The following is a 13,994-nucleotide window of genomic DNA, read 5'->3' on the forward strand; positions in this document are numbered from 1 at the left end:
ATACAACTGTATGATGCCCCAAACATCACTGAAGAGTCCTAGGAGGACGATACAACTGCATGCAGTTTCATATTGATTGACCACCACATACTTATTTCGTCCTAAATTAGTATTCAAAGATTTCATTTTACTTGTGTATCTGTATAATCCTTCCATGAATCTATCTACTTTTCAAACTTTGCTACTGTTAAAAGTATATTAATACATCCCTAAATACTGTTGGGGAAAATACCAACAAGAACACAAACGCCATCTGGCGGCAAAATTTGCAGCCGATGAACCCCATTGTATGTAGAAGTATTCAATATGGCATTTCAAATATGGATCTGGCCGTTGAAAGCAAATGTGACCTACTGTTTTTCATATAAATTAATTCCATACGTAACAAAAACTAACCTAATCATGCTACTGAATTGACTCATTGTTGTGGTTTCAAAGCACAGCAAAAAATAGTTGAATTAATAAACTAATGCAAAAGTTTCACGTTGGACGGAAAATGGCCTGAATACAATAATTAACATAGCTATATAACATACAATGTACAAGTGAATGATTAACGTCAAAAACACAAATACATTAAGTTAGTTGAATACAATATATGCTGTGGAAATATATGTATATACATATGAGACTGTAATCGACATCAAACAAATTAATTTCGTACCACTTATAATTTTCTCTTTATATGATATAGTACGTCCAAAAGATCTTATCAAAAGCAATCCATTCATTTTGTTTCACTTACAATAAAATGACGAGAAATTTTAATTTAATACACTGAACTATTTATATTTACATCTATCCCTTCTTGAGATTAGTCAACGCTGACAGCGAATGGATTAGCAAATACGCAGTAAAAAAAAGGCTCAGCGGATAAAAAAGCGCGGGAATCAGTAACATAATTATGACATCGTCTATTTGGGATGTTACCAGAACGTCAAATAGACGGTGCCATTTTGAAAGGACTGACCAAAGTAATTTTAGCGTTTTCTCCTGTTACCCGATTATCTCTGTACGAAAACCTAACGTCAAGTAAGTATTTTGTCAAAAACTAAACTGAATATTGCGGAAATGGGTGCATATTTAACTTCTCCAAGAGGTTAGCTAACAACAAATGGCTGAAGCTTACAGTTGCTAGAGAAAAATCGACCACGTCACTACTAAATCAATACACGCTATGCTTGACAACCATAGTTAATCTGAGGAGGAAATTGTGGATTGTGAATTTATCAATTAATTAAAAACGTAAAAGACATTAAATAAAAATGTTGAGTTGCCAACGTCGCCACAAACCCTTTATTTTATTTTTTCGTACTGTATTTATACGATTTGTTTGATGTATACTCCTAAATATACCATACTCAAATAATACTTGTGGCTCGGCACCGTATAAAAAACTAACAGGAACCTTAATTCAGTTTTAGCAGAAATACTTTAGTTAATTAGTTAATTAACGAATAATCACCTTACCCGCGAACCTACCCGTATTAATAAATATGTGTACTGTAAACAATCTACATGTATTTCGAAATCTAAAGGTACGTTAGGGTAAGGAAGGGGTAAGGTAGGATAAGGAACGGGGTAAGTAAGGGTAAAGAAGGGGATAAGGCATGGTAAAAAGAGGGTAAGGAAGGGGGTAAGGAAGGGTAAAAAGGGGTAAGGAAGGGGTAAAAAGGGGTAAGGAAGGGTAAAGAAGGAGATGAGGAAGGGGGAAAGCTAGGGCAAGGAAGGGGGTAAGTTAGTATAAGTAAGGGGGTACGTTAGGGTATGGAAGGGGGTATACAAGAGTAAAGATGGGGGTGAGGCAGGGAGTGAGAAATGGGTTAAGGAAGGGGGTAAAGAAGGGGATAAGGAAGGGGGTAAGGAAGGGGGGTAAGGAAGGGGGTAAAGAAGGGGATAAGGAAGGGGTATGGAAAGGGGGTAAGGAAGGGGGTAAAGAAGGGGATAAGGAAGGGGGTAAGGCAGGGGGTTAGGAAGGGGTAAGGAAGGGGATAAGGAAGGTGGTAAAGAAGGGGATAAGGAAGAGGGTATGAAAGGGTAGTAAAGGGTTAGGAAGGAGGTAAGGAATGGGGTAAGTAAGGAAAGGAAGGGGGTAAGAATGGGGATAAGGAAGGGAATAAGGAAGGGGTTAGGAAGGGGGTAAGGAAGGGGATAAGGAAGGGGGTAAGAATGGGGATAAGGAAGGGAATAAGGAATGGGGTTAGGAAGAGGGTAAGGAAGGGGATAAGGAAGGGAATAAGGAATGGGGTTAGGAAGAGGGTAAGGAAGGGGATAAGGAAGGGAATAAGGAATGGGGTTAGGAAGAGGGTAAGGAAGGGGATAAGTTAGGGGGTAAGTAAGGGCAAGGAAGGGGTAAGGAAGGAATAAGGAAGAGGGTATGAAAGGGTAGTAAAGGGTACGGAAGGGGGTAAGGAAGGTACATGGAGGGGGTACGGAAGGGGATAAGGAAGGGAGGTAAGCATCTTTAACATTAGTTATTTGTAAACAAAGAGGTATATAATTATACCGTTAATCTCATTGGTTTAAACCCATAGCTCAATATTGTAGCCTTTGGCGCATGCGCATTCATATCAAGAAAAGAGAAAATCCCATGTTTACGCCAATTTGATCTTCGTCTTTTTTGTCATCAATTTAGTGCCTTTTAGACAATTTTATTAACACATCCACTTGTAAACCCATTTACTTAACATAACATTGAGTGTTGTTTATAAATACTTTGACTTGTGTTTTAGCTATGGGGATTTTTACATCCCCACTAGGGCGAACTGTAATGTAACCTGCTTGTAATCAAAAATACCTTTGAATTGATGCTTTGTTATGTAACTGTTTTAACTTTTTATGATTATTATTAAATGGCACTTATAGTGGCCATTTTCCATGTTTATATGTATTTTGTTATTTTCAAGTTTGAGGAACACAAATGTTATCTCTTGATTTTGGGTACAAATGCCAGTAGGTTCCTCTCCTTGTCCTTAATCAGAATGGTTCTGACTTATCTGTTTTCAGCAAGCGTGGGTCGAAGCCATATGCTTTACAACGGGGAAAGAGTGGCATCCATACAACCAATCAGATGACTTCATTTTACATAGGTCACGTATTTCCTGACACACATAGGCCCGACAAGGAAGTTAAGTCCAGCTGTTCATTCACTGGCTTTATGTACTCTTACACATTGTCTCAGATCAAGGTCAACGGTCACTGGCCAAATTAACAGGGTTTTTTGTGATACACGAATTCTTAATATAGTAAAATTGTATTGTCATTAGGTTTTGCATTATAAAATAAGGTTTAACACTTCAAATAATATAGATACGCGTAAAGAACTTAAAAATAATGTTAAAAATGAAGTCTTAGAAACAGGCAATGTTTACCATTTTGATGTCACATCCTAAATATCAGTACCAGGGTATTGATGACAACCTATCAATAAATTGTTTAGAACAAACACAACTTCTGATTGTTTAATTAACCCCAAGGGTAAGTTAAAAGAGCTAAACAATTATATTGTTTGTGCTAGATTACGATACCAATGTAAATAGGGCCCGTTTTACTGCTATATGAAGTAGAAAAAAAGGATGGCTTTTTTCTATAAGCACATACCAATTTCTTCAATGTTTGGTACGTAAGACGTTTGGATAGTATGTCATTGCAATATGTAGATAACGGCTATATGATCCAACGGCAGCCATCTTGAGTTTGCTTCGATATTCCGTGAAACCAACATTTATGAGAATGTGGAATGTGTTGATATTTGGAATATGTTTTCTTTCGATGAGTGGAATTGAAGCAAATGTTTCTGAACGAATTTCAAAGTTAGAAAGACAGAACATTAGACTTCGGGAGAAACTACAAGGCCATATCAGCACGTACAATAGCTTTCTACAGCTGTATGTAGACCAGACTACCAATGTCAAACACGTAGACCCAGACAAACGTCAACGTAGAGGTAAACTTTAGTATCATAACAATATCATCTAAGTTACAGTTGTATATTTCGCCACAGTATGCTTTCATGGCGGAATATTTAGGACAGGGTTTATGTCACGTGATAGGCCCACGTTAAAAGGCCAGTTCTGTAAATCCAGTAAACAAAATCCATAAGAGGATGGTCTTCCGTGGAAGCAAAACCTTATCAGTGTGTGTACATACTCCCACATAGGTCAATGTATATATACTGCATTCATTATTAGTTCATGACTACTTTTTGCGTTATTTTTCAGTTGACTTTTATATATCTCAGAAAATTTAAAGAATAATGTAAATAAAAACAACTGTTTCTGTATAATGAAAGTTATTATTCGTTTTTAGAATTGTGATATGAAAAACCCAAACAAAATTGATGAGGCCATTTCAAACAGAAATGCTGATATTTATCTTAAAGCCACATATTCCCGAAGAAACATATATCAGTGTTTACATTTTGAGCTTTTTACAGTTTTCGGACTTGACACATACCTAACAGATTATCGTAAATCAGAAACTGAAAGAAAATGCGTATTTATGAAAGTACACGGGAAATTCCCAAAATAGTAACTGTGGCTGACAGATTCTGCCAAAAAAAGACGCAAAAGTGAATGGAATCGGCAAAACCCGAGTATTTCTTTAGGGAAGGAAATGATTCGCTGGAACTAACCGAGAGAAGAAAATGGAATAGACCCGAATTCCGATTTTACCGGACGTCTATTGGATTGCTGGTTAGCTTTTGAACATTGTCAACTTCACCGATCTAAGATTTTATCGATGTTTTGTTGTATGCATATTGCTACATTTTTAAATTAAGTATTTAAATGCAAACTATGTTTGTTTATTTTGTTCAGTTACCTGGTTATTACGCGAATATTCTGTTAATATGTTTAAATGAAAGCATTATTAGGCAAAGTTCACGTATGCTCGATATGTAAACAACGGCCATGTGTGTAGTTTAAGTGCAATGCACGTTATTATAGCCTCGTTCTCGGCTCCGTGACAAATCTCGTGATGAATATAAATGCGGCGAGTTATTTTTATACTCTGATGTTTCAAGGACTTTCCCGGTCAAGCGTTAGAAGAGCGTGAATGAGCATCTTGGATTGTCATGAGTACATGCGTGCAACTAGAATTTTCGGTTGTTTGGAAGTATGTGGCTTTAAGTACCGGTATACGAAACATTTCAGCACCACTCATTCATAATAAAAATACCACACCCAAAACACTTTAAAGATGCTACAGCGCCGACAGAGTAATTATGATCAATTTAAAACAAGAATAGAATTTTTGTATTGTTATATATAACCCAAATTGAAATACGTTATGCGATTATCAACCTCAGCTTCTAATTGGATCTTTAATATTTAAGGTGGAAAAATAATGAATTGCATCCCGAAACAAATTTGTCGTGTTCCGCCAACCTGTCGTGTTGACTTTCGTGGGATCGGTAAAGTAGACGACCCATTTGTGCGTTGGTGTAATGTTTTGATGCATCGAGTTCATAAGGTACAGTGAACACGTTTTAAAGTAACTGGCTGCGAATTTGCATACAAGCGGTTTGGAATGACAACAGTGACTAATCCAGTCAATTTACTAGAAATATATCCCAAAACGGCACATAATTGCAACCGATTTTTCTTCTTAGTTTTTTTTTGGAATAGTCGGTATCTTCATTAAAACAAGCAAAAAGTCTACCAAAATTGACCTTTGGAAAAACGTCTTTCTGCCTTTTATGAAATGAAATAAGAGAAAAGCAAGTGTAGCCTTCTTTGAAGTAAAATTGTTGTTCATAATGATGAACTAACACGAGCGAAGATATTGGTTAACTTGACTTCTAGCATTATATTTCAGATATCTAAGCTTAGGAAAACATGCAAAGAAAACAGTGCCATGAGTCTTTTTCAACTTTAGTCCCTCAAATTATAAGAATATAAATAGCATTAATTTGGAAGTTCCAAAGCAGTCCCCACAGGCCAATTTCAAGGTTGATAAATTTCATTGCTTCAAAGCAATACCTTATTATGTATGAATAGATTTTATTTCAAACAAAAAATATACTAATGGCTATTATTTTTGTTCCATTTTGTTCCGTTCTGTTCATATTGATTGTTTTGCCCAATGTGTATTAAATCATGGTCAGATCTTGCAATACATTCACCCCATATTACGCTTCAAAGTTGGCCAAGTAAGCAATTATGCTGTTGCATATGCAATTAACTCTTTTCCCTTCATAAATAAATATTCGTTTGCCAATCAAAGGTCAACACGACAGGTTAATCTGGGTTTTAGTAACGACACCGTTATATATATATATATTATTTGTTGGTGTTAATTAGATAGATTTGATCGCGTGGGTGCAATGTATCGGCTGTCGGCGCTGTAACATCTTTGTGACAGACATAGAATAGGCTGTCGGCGCTGTAACATCGTTGTGACAGAGTAAAGGCTGTCGGCGTTGTAACAAATACAATCGAGAAAAAAAATGTAACTCTTATATTCGCCTGAAAATGTGAGACCTCAAGGTTTTTTTGTTTTTATTGTGTTTTTTTGTTTTTATTGTTTTACAGAATGTCACACCAAGCCCTCGCCAGTAGCGTTTCACGCTCTTATGACGGACTCCATATTCCCTGTTGGTGCCAAACAAATCATACAATATGATGACGTCATCACAAATGTAGGGAATGCATACGACAAATACACAGGAATATTCCAGGCTCCTATAGGCGGCGCCTACGAGTTCATAGCAACGATGTGGTCACGTGAAGGCTACCATATGGATTACGAGATGCTTCACAACGGAAATGACGTATGTTATGGAAACGCTGGACCTACAAACCAGACAATGGGAGTCTGTGTCAGTGTTCTTGAATTACTATCTGGGGATCGCGTTTGGATACGAAACCGTGGCTCAGGATCAGTGTACGTAAACGGACAGGGTTACCCAGCATTCTCTGGTCATTTGATCATTTAAGTATATACTTATATATGAAAAGTTGACAAGTTACTCATTTATCATCAGTTATTAGTTTATGAAACTTGTCACTAATTCAGAAGTAATCTGCTTTACTGAAAGCCCGTTATTGTTACGAAATAAAACAATGACGTCATCAAAAAATTGTCTTTGAATTTTACATATGTCCAGTACAACATTTGTATGCTACCATGAGTTTGCTATCTTCAAATATTGGTGCGTTTGCATTAGGCTGAGCTCGTAAATACTTTCTGGACTCTGCCTTTGATTTGAATATAATGCTGGATTCCTTACATGGTCAGGAAGCTGGTATTTAATTTACTGCGAAACATACAAAAGGGAACATAAACATTACCACTTTTCCCCAACAAATTGAGAGTCAGATAATGCAGAACCAAAAAAGAAATTAACTACATCATACAGCTGTATCATTCCTATATTCGTCAGTGATGTTAGGGACATCATACAAATGTTTCGTCCACCTATGACTCGTCAGTGATGTTAGGGACATCATACAAATGTTTCGTCCACCTATGACTCGTCAGTAATGAGACATGAGGCACAGATGTATCACTTTTTAGAACTCGTCAGTGATGTTAGGGATATCATACAGATGTTTCATCCTTCTATCGTTAGTCAGTGATGTAAGGGATATCATACAGCTGTTTCACCTCTCTAGGACGCGTCAATAATAAAATTGACCTTGGTCCAAGCATACTTTAAACAGGGATGTTTTGTCAGCAACCTACGTTATATTGACATGATGAATCTAGCTGCAGCTGGTTCCTTCGGAAATTCCGATTCTGCCGAGTTGAACCGAGCCTTTTACTGGAAATATTGGGGCTTTCACGGAAATGATTTCGAGATGGAAGAATTTTCAAAGGGCACTAATAGATCGAGTCTGACGACCTGGACATATGTCCAGAGACTTCATCGACCAGTATTGTTACTACAGAGAGCAGCTAAGCGATGCTTATGTAGTATTACTTCAATACATGTAACAAAATAAATAAAACAAAACAAAACTATGAAAAAGGTAAACTGTTGTTAAAATATTTGTTCTATTTCAAGTCAATTTACCTGTGGTAACTATAAAAAAAAACTGACTATCATTGGTTGTCTTAGTCTTTCGTAACGTGGGGAAACCCACATCCGCGGCTATGTACAAAATAACAGACCTACCGAGTGCACGTGTATACAACAGCGCAATACATGGAACGTATCTGTAAGTATTATCTATCCGTATGCAGATAATTAAAGTTTAATTGGCATTACCTATGAAGGAAGACGAAGTAAGATTTAATTGTGATTGTAATATATATAATTATATGTCCTTGATACGACACATTTCATGTTGTTGTTTTTTCATTTCGTAATATGGGTCGCCCGATCGTTCAACCGCACAATTGGGAAACAGAGTACAGTAAAAGTGCCAAATTCTGAAAAATAAGGCAAATATTTTAGATATGTAAACATAGCCAGTTAACTCTACATATTACCCATACTCAAGTATATATATATTTCTCCCAAAGTTCACCGATTTATTTCCAGTTTTAAGATGTGAGAGATTTCTCTGTCAAACCCTAGGATATGAAAGATTGTACGCGCTAGCCTTCTGACCGGAAGTACTTACGGAAATACTTTTTGAGTGACGTCAATAATAGTTACCGCGTTGGTATATAACGTTTTATGTTATATACTGTTGTTAACATCAAAATAGTATCCTGATACCTTTTGTAGTGTTCCACGCCAGACTCCAGAATGCCATTTACCCCATCGGAACCAATCAAATCATCGCTTACGAAGACGTTGTCACCAATGTTGGCAATGGCTACGACTCTTTTACTGGTCTCTTCCGGGCACCAGTAGGTGGTGCTTACGAATTCATCGCCACCATGTGGTCTTCTGACGGTAACTTCCTGGAGTTTGAAATGGTACGAAATAGCGTTTACTTTTGTTACGGGCGGGCTAGTCAATCTAACCAGACCATAGGTTCATGTGTCAGCATGGTGGAACTGTCTGCTGGGGATAGGGTTTGGGGTCGACATCTCAGCGGCAGGAGCACATACGCAAACGGTCAAGAATATCCATCATTTGCTGGACATCTTATCGTGTAGACTGTTTACATCAATAAAACCATCAAAATGTAAATGTCTTCTTTGTTTACTTTCCAGTACTCTTTTTACATGGTATACGAAACTGGCTTCAGTCATTATTCCGGTAAGTCAAAAGCGGAACTGCTTGTTTTCCAACTGGATTGCACAAAAGACACATAAAATAGATATCGTAATACTTGTGGATAAAAGTTATGTCGGTTAAAGAATAAAACATTGCCCACAAGTGTTTTCGGTCTGAAGGATTGTACATATCAAACGATGCACTAGATGTTAACATCCCTAAATCCAATTGAGAGCTAGATACAGATGGATAAAACTTGAAAGATATCGACAGAAATACGATTTGAATGGAGTGCTGAACTAGCCCCATAATTTAAAACATAATTTTCAAAGTTTTCTTTTAACGAACTGAGAGCTACATATTTTTGCGCCAAAACAACTTCAGCAGAAGACATTAAATGTAAAACAAGGACGTACATCTGTTCAATAATGTAATAAACTGATAATTATCGACATTGAATCATTCAAATGAACATTAGGTCTATATATTTTTCATTATTCATGAGGTTTTGGAGCTAATAAACTGATGTTGATGAAGGTTTGGACGATTTACTTCTGTTCTGCTTTAAGCAATCACAAAATCACTACAGCGTGGATTCAAAATTCAATTCAGTAAGTAATTGAACAAAGATAAATATTATTTGATTACCAGTTTATATTTATTATTTATGTATCAACATATTTTCACATTTTAAGCGAACTGATTTTGCTGACTTTCCTTTTGGTCTTCCACTCCTTTGGTCCCTAACATCACTGGTGATACCTCTGAGGACGAAACAGATGTATGGTATCACTAACATCACTGACGAGTTTTAGGAGGACGATACAGCTGTATGATGTCTCTTATATTACTGACGAGTCCTAGGAGGACAATACAGCTGTATAATGTCCCTAACATCACTGACGAGTCCTAGGAAGACGAAACAGCTGTATGATGTTCCAAACATTACTGACGAGTTCCAGGAGGACGAAACAGCTGTATGATGTCCCTAACATTGCTGACGAGTCCTGGGAGGACAAACTAGCTGTATGATGTCCCTAACATCACTGACGAGTCCTAAGAAGACGAAACAGCTGTATGATGTTCCAAACATTACTGACGAGTTCTAGGATGACGAAACAGCTGTATGATGTTCCTAACATTACTGACGAGTTCTAGGAGGACGAAACAGCTGTATGATGTCCCTAACATTGCTGACGAGCCCTAGGAGGACGAAACAGCTGTATGATGTCCCAAACATTACTGACGAGCCCTAGGAGGACGAAACAGCTGTATGATGTCCCTAACATTACTGACGAGTTCCAGGAGGACGAAACAGCTGTGTGATGCCCCTAACATTGCTGACGAGTCCTAGGAGGACGAAACAGCTGAATGATGTCCCTAACATTGCTGACGAGTCCTAGGAGGACGATACAACTGCATGCAGTTTCATATTGATTGACCACCACATACTTATTTCGTCCTAAATTAGTATTCAAAGATTTCATTGTACTTGTGTATCTGTATAATCCTTCCATGAATATATCTGCTTTTCAAACTTTGCTACTGTTAAAAGTATATTAAGACATCCCTAAATACTGTAGGAGAACATACTAACTAGAGCACAAACGCCATCTGGCGGCAAAATTTGCAGCCGATGAATCCCATTGTATGTAGAAGTATTCAATATGGCATTTCAAATATGGATCTGGTCGTTGAAAGCAAATGTGACCTACTGTTTTTCATATAAATTAATTCCATACGTAACAAAAACTAACCTAATCATGCTACTGAATTGACTCATTGTTGTGGTTTCAAAGCACAGCAAAAATAGTTGAATTAATAAACTAATTTTTTTTTTATAATTCATTTTTTATTTTGAAATCATGGTGTATAATACATATACATGTTTAATCACATACACATAACACACAGCGACAGTATTACATTAATGTTCATATTTTTACAATTGCATTCTCATTCACTCATAGATACGTAATATATATTCATACATACACACATATATCCTCACATACAACATTTTAAAACTTATTCATTGTATCAATATTCATATTCATTTATTGTTTCATTTACACCCATACACCCATGCATACATACTAGTATATCCACTCTCACACTGAAACATAACATAATTATTTAAGAGAAGGGAAGAATGGAAGGAGGAGGAAAGAAAGAAAAAGATAGTGATAGAAACAAGGAGAATAGTTGCGGTTAATTTGAATACATGTGCATAGAGTAAATTATTTATTTCTGTAGAGAGATAGAAATCAAAAGAGTTTCCTTTAGGGTAGAGATGTGGGGAGTAATATTCATAATGGCATAACTTTAGTTACAAAAAGAATATAATAGTGTTTGTAAACTGTCAGGAATAAGTTTTGGCTATTAAATATCAAGACAAATAAGGTTTTCCCATTTACACCAAGTATTCGTGAATTTTGCTTTGAAATTTGCAGCCGATGAACCCCATTGTATGTAGAAGTATTCAATGTGGCATTTCAAATATGGATCTGGTCGTTGAAAGCAAATGTGACCTACTGTTTTTCATATAAATTAATTCCATACGTAACAAAAACTAACCTAATCATGCTACTGAATTGACTCATTGTTGTGGTTTCAAAGCACAGCAAAAAATAGTTGAATTAATAAACTAATGCAAAAGTTTCACGGTGGACGGAAAATGGCCTGAATACAATACTTAACATAGCTATATAACATACAATGTACAAGTGAATGATTAACGTCAAAAACACAAATACATTAAGTTAGTTGAATACAATATATGCTGTGGAAATATATGTATATACGTATGAGACTGTAATCGACATCAAACAACTTCATTTCCTACCACTTATAATTTTCTCTTTATATGATATCGTACGTCCAAAAGATCTTATCAAAAGCAATCCATTAATTTTGTTTCACTTACAATAAAATGACGAAACATTTTAATTTAATACACTGAACTATTTATATTTACATCTATCCCTTCTTGAGATTAGTCAACTCTGACAGCGAATAGATTAGCAAATACGCAGTAAAAAAAGGCTCAGCGGATAAAAAAGCGCGGGAATCAGTAACATAATTATGACATCGTACGTTAGGGTATGGAAGGGGGTATACAAGGGTAAAGAAGGGGGTGAGGAAGGGAGTAAGAAAGGGGTTAAGGAAGGGGGTAAAGAAGGGGATAAGGAAGGGAATAAGGAAGGGGATAAGGAAGAGGGAATGAAAGGGTAGTAAAGGGTTAGGAAGGAGGTAAGGAAGGGGGTAAGTAAGGAAAGGAAGGGGGTAAGAATGGGGATAAGGAAGGGAATAAAGAAGGGGGTTAGGAAGGGGGTAAGAATGGGAATAAGGAAGTGAATAAGGAAGGGGATAAGGAAGGGGAATAAGGAAGGGGTTAGGAAGGGAATAAGGAAGGGGGTAAGGAAGGGGGTAAGGAAGGGGGTAAGGAAGGGGAATAAGGAAGGGGTTAGGAAGGGGGTAAGGAAGGGGAATAAGGAAGGGGATAAGGAAGGGGGTAAGAATGGGGATAAGGAAGGGAATAAGGAAGGGGTTAGGAAGGGGGTAAGAATGGGGATAAGGAAGGGGAATAAGGAAGGGGTTAGGAAGGGGGTAAGGAAGGGGAATAAGGAAGGGGATAAGGAAGGGGGTAAGAATGGGGATAAGGAAGGGGATAAGGAAGGGAATAAGGAAGGGGGTTAGGAAGAGGGTAAGGAAGGGGATAAGGAAGGGGGTTAGAAGAGGGTAAGGAAGGGGATAAGGAAGGGGGTAAGAATGGGGATAAGGAAGGGAATAAGGAAGGGGGTTAGGAAGAGGGTAAGGAAGGGGATAAGTAAGGGCAAGGAAGGGGTAAGGAAGGGATAAGGAAGAGGGTATGAAAGGGTAGTAAAGGGTACGGAAGGGGGTAAGGAAGGTGGCATGGAGGGGGTACGGAAGGGGATAAGGAAGGGAGGTGAGCATCTTTAACATTAGTTATTTGTAAACAAAGAGGTATATAATTATACCGTTAATCTCATTGGTTTAAACCCATAGCTCAATATTGTAGCCTTTGGCGCATGCGCATTCATATCAAGAAAAGAGAAAATCCCATGTTTACGCCAATTTGATCTTCGTCTTTTTTGTCATCAATTTAGTGCCTTTTAGACAATTTTATTAACACATCCACTTGTCAACCCATTTACTTAACATACCATTGAGTGTTGTTTATAAATACTTTGACTTGTGTTTTAGCTATGTTTTTTTTTTTACATCCCCACTAGGGCGAACTGTAATGTAACCTGCTTGTAATTAAAAATACCTTTGAATTGATGCTTTGTTATGTAATTGTTTTAACTTTTTATGATTATTATTAAATGGCACTTATGGTGGCCATTTTCCATGTTTATATGTATTTTGTTATTTTCAAGTTTGAGGAACACAAATGTTATCTCTTGATTTTGGGTACAAATGCCAGTAGGTTCCTCTCCTTGTCCTTAATCAGAATGGTTCTGACTTATCTGTTTTCAGCAAGCGTGGGTCGAAGCCATATGCTTTACAACGGGGAAAGAGTGGCATCCATACAACCAATCAGATGACTTCATTTTACATAGGTCACGTATTTCCTGACACACATAGGCCCGACAAGGAAGTTAAGTCTTGTATTGGTTCGTGTCAATGAGCCAGCTGTTCATTCACTGACTTTATGTACTCTTACACATTGTCTCAGATCAAGGTCAACGGTCACTGGCCAAATTAGCAGGGGTTTTTTGTGATACACGAATTCTTAATATAGTAAAACTGTATTGTCATTAGGTTTTGCATTATAAAATAAGGTTTAACACTTCAAATAATATAGATACGCGTAAAGAACTTAAAAATAATGTTAAAAACGAATTCTTAGAAA

General features: G+C 37.0%; 1 protein-coding gene across 1 annotated transcript; it reads left to right on the forward strand.

The window, feature by feature from the left end:
- The first annotated feature begins 1,793 nt into the window (after positions 1–1,793).
- On the forward strand, positions 1,794–9,054 carry LOC117333966. The gene is made up of 4 exons (XM_033893387.1): positions 1,794–1,956; positions 6,534–6,772; positions 7,665–7,914; positions 8,678–9,054. The coding sequence occupies exons 1-4, from the start codon at positions 1,794–1,796 to the stop codon at positions 9,052–9,054; spliced, it is 1,029 nt and encodes a 342-aa protein (XP_033749278.1).
- The last annotated feature ends 4,940 nt before the right edge of the window (positions 9,055–13,994 follow it).

Source organism: Pecten maximus, chromosome 9 (assembly GCF_902652985.1).
Source record: "Pecten maximus chromosome 9, xPecMax1.1, whole genome shotgun sequence".
Lineage (NCBI taxonomy): Eukaryota > Metazoa > Mollusca > Bivalvia > Pectinida > Pectinidae > Pecten > Pecten maximus.